An 8,765-nucleotide genomic window follows, 5' to 3' on the forward strand; every position below is an offset into this window, starting at 1 on the left:
CCTCCCTGCATCTACCCTGTCCAGTCCTGTTAGAATTTTATAAGTCTCTATGAGATTCCACCCCCCCCATTCATCTGAACACCAGCAGAAACAATCCTAACCCAGTCAATCTCTCCTCATACATCAGTCCCGCCATCCCCGGAATCAGCCTGGTAAACCTCATAAAGTGGGTTTCTCTCTCTCTCTCCCTCCCTCCCATTGAAGACGTAGTTAAGGAGCGAATTTATTCTCTCAGAGGGTGGTCAGTCTGTGGGATTCTCTCCCCCAGAGGAGGGTGTCCCCACTCCTGACCCTGGTTGTAGGGTTCGAATACCTCCTCCTCTTCCTCCCATTCCACACTGGATTGCCGCAAATTGAAATCAGTCTCCACTTACGCCCACCGGCCTGACATCAGGCTGACCTCCATCCTTTTCCAAACCAGCGGCTCTAGGCTGTTCTGTGCTGTGTGTTGGGATCACGCGCTGTCTGGGAATGAGGAGCCCGTCCCTGAGGAAACAATGACGGGACAAATTGCGTGAGACGTGACACGAGCACTAGTTAACCGCGTGTGCGTACGTGTGAATAGAAACACAGGAACATAGTAACCAGAAACAGGAGGAGGCCATTCGGCCCTTCGAGCCTGCTCCGCATTTCATTTTGATCATGGACGATCATCGAATTTAATATCCTGATCCCCACCCTTCCCCTCCCCCACATATCAAAGAGCAAAGAAAATTAAAGGACAGGAACAGGCCCTTTGGCCCTCCAAGCCTGCACCGACCATGTTGCCCGTCTGAACTAAAACCCCCTGCCCTTCCGGAGACCGTATCCCTCTATTCCCATCCTATTCATGTATTTGTCCAGATGTCCCTTAAAAGTCACTACCGTATCCGCTTCCACTACCTCCCCCGGTGGGAAGTTCCAGGCACCCACCACTCTCTGTGTAAAAAATCTGCCTCGTACATCTCCTTTAAACCTTGCCCCTCGCACCTTAAACCTGTGCCCCCGGGTAATTGATTTTTCCACCCTGGGGAAAAGCTTCTGACTATCCACTCTGTCCATGCCCCTCATAATCTTGACTGCTATCTGGTCACCTCTCAAACTCTATCATTCCAGTGAGAACAAACCGAGTTCCTCCAGCCGCTCCTCATAGCTAATGCCCTCCATACCAGGCAACATCCTGGTAAATCTTTTCTGTACCCTCTCCAAAGCCTCCACATCCTTCTGGTGGTGTGGCGATCAGAATTGAACACTATATTCCAAGTGCGGCCTAACTAAGGTTTTATAAAGCTGCAACATGATATCCCTTGACCCCCCTTTAGCTCCAAGAGCTATATCGAATTTGTTCTTGAAAACATACAATGTTTTGGCCTCAACTACTTTCTGTGGTAGTGAAATCCACACATTCACCACCCTCTGGGTGAAGAGATTTCTCTAAAGGGATGGGACATTAATGAACCAGATGGTTTTTTTAAAAACGACATCGATGATAGTTCTCATGGTCATCATTACTGGGATTAGTGCCATAAATTCCAGATTTTTATTTAAAGGGGATACTTGTGAACCAGATGGGTTTTAATGACAATTGATGATAACTGTCATGGTCATCATTACTGGGATTAGTGCCATATATTCCAGATTTTCTTTAAAGGGGACATTAGTGAACCAAATGGGTTTTTAATTACAATAAATGATAGTTGTCAGGGTCATCATTACTGGGATTAGTGCCGTATATTCCATATTTTATTTAAAGAGGACATTAGTGAACTAGATGGGTTTTTTAACGACAGTCAATGATAGTTCTCATGGTCATCATTACTGGGATTAGTGCCAAATATTCCAGTTTTTATTTAAATTGAATTTATATTCCACCAGCTGCCAATGGTGGGATTTGAACTCATAACCCCCCACCAGCCCCACTCCAGTTTCTCTCCCCTCCCCCCCCCCTCAAAGTCTCTGGACTACTCGCTCTGATTTGGGTTGGGTACTGTTTGACCATAATAGTTTCACTCACGCGTCACTCTGGCTGATTCCCGCTGCTGGCTGGTTCTGTGTCTGGTCGGTCCCTGGCCAACCACTGGCCCTCCCTGGCTCTGCAGAACACACTTGCTGTTCAGGCAGGCCACAAGGAAGTCCCCGGGGTCCTCTTCCTGGGCTGCCAGGCACGCCCGGTCCTCATTGGATGATGGCGCCCCCTTTGGGTGCAAACAAAAACGTTTTTTGCCAGCTGTGAAAATGATTCCATGAGCCACCTCAACCCGCAGGAGCCACAAACATGGATAAAGTCAGAGCCAGCAGGGAATGGGGCGGAATGCAGTGGCAGTGGTGGGAAGCGTGTTAGGTTTGGGATGGGGCGGTAGGGTCAGACAGTGACCTTTCACCTCTTGGAGGTTCCGGGGATGAAAGTGTTGACGTATAAGGAGATCTCCTCATCCCTTCTATCCCTGATAGAAGTTTACAAAATCCTGATAGAAGTTTATAAAATTATGAGGGGTATAGATAGGGCGAACAGTTGGAAGCTTTTTCCCAGGGTGGAAATGACAGTTACAAGGGGGCACAAGTTCAAGGTGAGGGGGGAAAGGTTCAATGGAGATGTGCGGGGGAGGTTTTTTACACAAAGAACAAAGAACAGTACAGCACAGGAACAGGCCCTTCGGCCCTCCAAGCCCACGCCGCTCCCTGGTCCAAACTAGACCATTCTTTTGTATCCCTCCATTCCCACTCCGTTCATGTGGCTATCCAGATAAGTCTTAAACGTTCCCAGTGTGTCCGCCTCCACCACCTTGCCCGGCAGCGCATTCCAGGCCCCCACCACCCTCTGTGTAAAATACGCCCTTCTGATATCCGTGTTAAACCTTCCCCCCCCCCCCCCCCCCCTCACCTTGAACCTATCGTGAACCTCACCACCGACCTGGGAAAAAGCTTCCCACCGTTCACCCTATCTATGCCTTTCATAATTTTATACACCACTATTAGGTCACCCCTCATCCTCCGTCTTTCCAGGGAGAACAACCCCAGTTTACCCAATCTCTCCTCATAACTAAGCCCCTCCATACCAGGCAACATCCTGGTAAACCTCCTCTGCACTCTCTCTAAAGCCTCCACGTCCTTCTGGTAGTGTGGCGACCAGAACTGGACGCAGTATTCCAAATGTGGCCGAACCAACGTTCTATACAACCGCAACATCAGACCCCAACTTTTATACTCTATGCCCCACACAGAGGGTGGTGGGGGGCACTGCCAAGTGAGGTGGTTGAGGCAGTTACGATCGCGACATTTAAGATTTATCTGGATAGGCACATAAACAGACGGGGAATAGAGGGATATAAGCAGTTGGTCAAGGTAGGACAACGTGATCGGCGCAGGCTTGGAGGGCCGAAGGGCCTGGTTCCTGTGCTGTATTGTTCTTTGTTCTTCTTTGTATTAAATAGTTTGAGCTTGTACTCACTGGAGTTTAGAAGGATGAGAGGGGATCTGATCGAGCTATATAAAATTTTAAAAGCGATTGTTAAAGTAAACGTAGGCCGAGTGTTTCCCCTTGTGGGGCAATCGAGAACCAGAGGTCAGAGGTCGAGGTTGGGAGGCGGTAGATTTAAAACTGAGATGAGGAGGAACTACTCAGTGGTGGTGGAGGCGAACTCAATCGGGTCTTTTAAGAGACTCCTGGATGAGTACATGGGACTTAATAGGATGGAGGGTTATAGGTAGGTCTAGAAGGTAGGGATGTGTTCGGCACAACTTGTGGGGCCGAAGGGCCTGTTTGTGCTGTAGTTTTTCTGTTTCTATGTTCTATACTTCTCGCAGAGGGTGGTGAATTTGTGGAACTCGCTGCCCCAGAGCACGGTGGAGACTGAATCATTGAATGGTTTCAAGAAGGAGATGGATATATTTCTAATAAAAAACTGGTTAAAGGGATATGGGGAACAGGTGGGGAGGTGGATTTGAGACCAGGGAGAGACCAGCCATGATCTGATTGAACGGCGGAGCAGCCTCAAAGGGTTGAATTGGCCCAATTCTACTCCTAGTTCCTGTGTTATGATGTTATATCTCTCTTTCTCATCCACTCTCTCTCTCTCGATCAGTCTCCTCGCCACCCCCCGACACCTGCTCACTGACTCACTTCCTCCCGCATTTCTTACTCCGCTCCCTCCTCCTCTCTCACTCTCTCCCCCTCAATGTCGCACTTGCTCTCCCTCATCGCTCCCTCCCTCCCTCTCACCCTGATGATGCATTTTGGCAGATCGAACCAGGGCCGGACCAACTCAGTTAATGGTCGGGCGTTGGGGAGCGTTTTAGAACAAAGAGATCTCGGGGTACATGTTCATAGCTCCTTGAAAATGGAGTCACAGGTTTAAAGTTTATTTATTTGTGTCACACATAGGCTTACATTAACACTGCAATGAAGTTACTGTGAAAATCCCCTAGTCGCCACACTCCGGCGCCTGTTTGGGTTACACTGAGGGAGAATTTAGCACGGCCAATGCATCTAACCAGCACGTCTTTCAGACTGTAGGGGAAAACCAGAGCACCCAGAGGAAACCCACGCAGACACGGGGAGAATGTGCAGACAGAAGTTACCCAAGCGGGAACTGAACCCGGAACCCCGGCGCTGTGTCACCTAGTTGGACAGAGTGGTGAAGAAGGCATTCGGCATGCTTGGTTTCATCGGTCAGAACATTGGATACAGGAGTTGGGACGTCTTGTTGAAGTTGTACAAGACATTGGTGAGGCCACACTTGGAATACTGTTTACAGTTCTGGTCACCCTATTATAGAAGGGATATTATTAAACTAGAAAGAGTGCAGAAAAGACTTACTAGGATGCTACTGGGACTTGATGGTTTGAGTTATAAGGAGAGGCTGGATAGACTGGGACTTTTTTCTTGGCGCGTAGGAGGCTGAGGGGTGATCTTGTAGTAGTCTATAAAATAATGAGGGACATAGACATAGAACATAGAACAGTACAGCACAGAACAGGCCCTTCGGCCCACGATGTTGTGCCGAGCTTTATCTGAAACCAAGATCAAGCTATCCCACTCCCTATCATCCTGGTGTGCTCCATGTGCCTATCCAATAACCGCTTAAATGTTCCTAAAGTGTCTGACTCCACTATCACTGCAGGCAGTCCATTCCACACCCCCACCACTCTCTGCGTAAAGAACCTACCTCTGATATCCTTCCTGTATCTCCCACCATGAACCCTATAGTTATGCCCCCTTGTAATAGCTCCATCCACCCGAGGAAATAGTCTTTGAACGTTCACTCTATCTATCCCCTTCATCATTTTATAAACCTCTATTAAGTCTCCCCTCAGCCTCCTCCGCTCCAGAGAGAACAGCCCTAGCTCCCTCAACCTTTCCTCATAAGACCTACCCCCCAAACCAGGCAGCATCCTGGTAAATCTCTGAACTCTTTCCAGCGCTTCCACATCCTTCCATAGACAAGGTAGAAAGACAACACCATTCACTCCACCGTCGCAAGGCTTTGTTATGCAATGGGCTTACCTGGTCGTCGGGGCAACGCTTACCCCAGGCCCTCGTGCCCAACGGTTCACCTCGGCCCTGGTCAGGGTCACTCGACACAGGCCGCCCCCATTCCGGGCAGTGCATCTCGGGAATGACCCCTTTCGTCCCTGCCTCCCCCTTCTCCTCCAGCACGGCCCTCAGCTGCACCACCTCCCGCTGCAGGCCCTTCACCTTCTGACGGAGCAATTGGCACTCTCGCCGGCACCTCACCTTCTCCAGGTTGGCCTTGGCCCACTTGTCCTTCCAGCGGGCGCTGCACTCGGACCACCAGCGCACTGTCTTCTCCAGGTTGGCAGCCAGGGAGCGGGCCTCCTGCAGCTCCCGCCGGCACTGTTCGTGGGCGGGCTCCCAGCAGACCCCGTCCCCCCCGGCCTGGGGGGCTGCCGTTGCCGGCCTGCCGGGCCGCTGCCCGACAGGCCCGGGCGGGGCCTCCGAGGCCAACTGGGGCCTACTGCTTGGTGAGGCCTGGGGCCTACAGCTTGGCGTCGCCTTGGTAACGGTTGCCTCGCTTCGCCTCATTCCTTGACCCTCCAACTGCCGGCATCAGGGGGAATGGAAAAGACAGCCATCAGTCTCAGGAGCAAATAGTCACCAAACCCCCTTTCCTCCCTATTTAATTACCAATGGGAGCAAGGTAGGCCTCAAACCTACTCCCTCATTCGACACCAGCTAGGCGGAACAATGAAGATCTATAATCATATCAATGGGGACAGTGTAGAGGGAGCTTTACTCTGTATCTAACCCCGTGCTGTACCTGTCCTGGGAGTGTTTGATGGGGACAGTGTAGACGGAGCTTTACTCTGTATCTAACCCCGTGCTGTACCTGTCCTGGGAGTGTTTGATGGGGACAGTGTCGAGGGAGCTTTACTCTGTATCTAACCCCGTGCTGTCCCTGTCCTGGGAGTGTTTGATGGGGGACAGTGTAGAGGGAGCGTTACTCTATATCTAACCCCGTGCTGTCCCTGTCCTGGGAGTGTTTGATGGGGGACAGAGTAGAGGGAGCTTTACTCTGTATCTAACCCCGTGCTGTACCTGCCCTGGGAGTGTTTGATGGGGGATAGTGTAGAGGGAGCTTTACTCTGTATCTAACCCCGTGCTGTACCTGTCCTGGGAGTGTTTGATGGGGACAGTGCAGAGGGAGCTTTACTCTGTATCTAACCCCGTGCTGTACCTGTCCTGGGAGTGTTTGATGGGGGGTCAGTGTAGAGGGAGCTTTACTCTGTATCTAACCCCCTGCTGTACCTGTCCTGGGAATGTTTGATGGGGACAGTGTAGAGGGAGCTTTACTCTGTATCTAATCCCGTGCTGTACCTGTCCTGACAGTGTAGAGGGAGCTTTACTCTGTATCTAAAACCGTGCTGTCCCTGTGCTGGGAATGTTTGATGGGGACAGTGCAGAGGGAGCTTTACTCTGTATCTAATCCCGTGCTGTACCTGTCCTGGGAGTGTTTGATGGGGGACAGTGTAGAGGGAGCTTTACTCTGTATCTAACCCCGTGCTGTACCTGTCCTGGGAGTGTTTGATGGGGACAATGTAGAGGGAGCTTTACTCTGTATCTAACCCCGTGCTGTACCTGTCCTGGGAGTGTTTGATGGGGACAGTGTAGAGGGAGCTTTACTCTGTATCTAACCCCGTGCTGTACCTGCCCTGGGAGTGTTTGATGGGGACAGTGTAGAGGGAGCTTTACTCTGTATCTAACCCCGTGCTGTACCTGTCCTGGGAGTGTTTGATGGGGACAGTGTAGAGGGAGCTTTACTCTGTATCTAACCCCGTGCTGTACCTGTCCTGGGAGTGTTTGATGGGGGACAGTGTCGACGGAGCTTTACTCTGTATCTAACCCCGTGCTGTACCTGTCCTGGGAGTGTTTGATGGGGACAGTGTAGAGGGAGCTTTACTCTGTATCTAACCCCGTGCTGTACCTGTCCTGGGAGTGTTTGATGGGGACAGTGTAGAGGGAGCTTTACTCTGTATCTAACCCCGTGCTGTACCTGTCCTGGGAGTGTTTGATGGGGGACAGTGTAGAGGGAGCTTTACTCTGTATCTAACCCCGTGCTGTACCTGTCCTGGGAGTGTTTGATGGGGGACAGTGTAGAGGGAGCTTTACTCTGTATCTAACCCCGTGCTGTACCTGTCCTGGGAGTGTTTGATGGGGACAGTGTAGAGGGAGCTTTACTCTGTATCTAACCCTGTGCTGTACCTGTCCTGGGAGTGTTTGATGGGGGACAGTGTAGAGGGAGCTTTACTCTGTATCTAACCCCGTGCTGTCCCTGTCCTGGGTGTGTTTGATGGGGGACAGTGTAGAGGGAGCTTTACTCTGTATCTAACCCTGTGCTGTACCTGTCCTGGGAGTGTTTGATGGGGGACAGTGTAGAGGGAGCTTTACTCTGTATCTAACCCTGTGCTGTACCTGTCCTGGGAGTGTTTGATGGGGACAGTGTAGAGGGAGCTTTACTCTGTATCTAACCCTGTGCTGTACCTGTCCTGGGAGTGTTTGATGGGGACAGTGTAGAGGGAGCTTTACTCTGTATCTAACCCCGTGCTGTACCTATCCTGGGAGTGTTTGATGGGGACAGTGTAGAGGGAGCTTTACTCTGTATCTTACCCCGTGCTGTACCTGTCCTGGGAGTGTTTGATGGGGACAGTGTAGAGGGAGCTTTACTCTGTATCTAACCCCGTGCTGTACCTGTCCTGGGAGTGTTTGATGGGGGACAGTGTAGAGGGAGCTTTACTCTGTATCTAACCCCGTGCTGTACCTGTCCTGGGAGTGTTTGATGGGGGACAGTGTAGAGGGAGCTTTACTCTGTATCTAACCCCGTGCTGTACCTGTCCTGGGAGTGTTTGATGGGGGACAGTGTAGAGGGAGCTTTACTCTGTATCTAACCCCGTGCTGTACCTGTCCTGGGAGTGTTTGATGGGGGACAGTGTACAGGGAGCTTTACTCTGTATCTAACCCCGTGCTGTACCTGTCCTGGGAGTGTTTGATGGGGACAGTGTACAGGGAGCTTTACTCTGTATCTAACCCTGTGCTGTACCTGTCCTGGGAGTGTTTGATGGGGACAGTGTAGAGGGAGCTTTACTTTACCTCGTCCCACCGTCAAACAATCATGACAATTAAGTCGCAGGGAGAATCGTCCGTTTACCTTCTCAGATGGTGTTTTCCTCTCCCTGCCTTCCTGGCTGATGTCAGTCTTCAGGTTTGACGAGTTTTGCGTTCGTTCTGATATTTGCCTTTCTTGTTCCTGAAACACGAGCAGTCACCGCGC

At 51.0% G+C, this 8,765-nt stretch overlaps 1 protein-coding gene across 1 annotated transcript; it reads right to left on the minus strand.

Moving 5' to 3' along the window:
- Positions 1–375: 375 nt before the first annotated feature.
- Positions 376–6,031, minus strand: LOC144490316 (coiled-coil domain-containing protein 102A-like). Its single transcript, XM_078208082.1, has 3 exons — positions 5,483–6,031; positions 1,994–2,174; positions 376–486 (listed from the first exon to the last, which is right to left on the minus strand). Exons 1-3 carry the CDS (start codon positions 6,020–6,022, stop codon positions 455–457), a joined length of 753 nt encoding a protein of 250 aa, XP_078064208.1. The 5' UTR covers positions 6,023–6,031; the 3' UTR covers positions 376–454.
- Positions 6,032–8,765: the final 2,734 nt, after the last annotated feature.

Source organism: Mustelus asterias, unplaced genomic scaffold, assembly GCF_964213995.1.
Source record: "Mustelus asterias unplaced genomic scaffold, sMusAst1.hap1.1 HAP1_SCAFFOLD_3145, whole genome shotgun sequence".
NCBI lineage: Eukaryota > Metazoa > Chordata > Chondrichthyes > Carcharhiniformes > Triakidae > Mustelus > Mustelus asterias.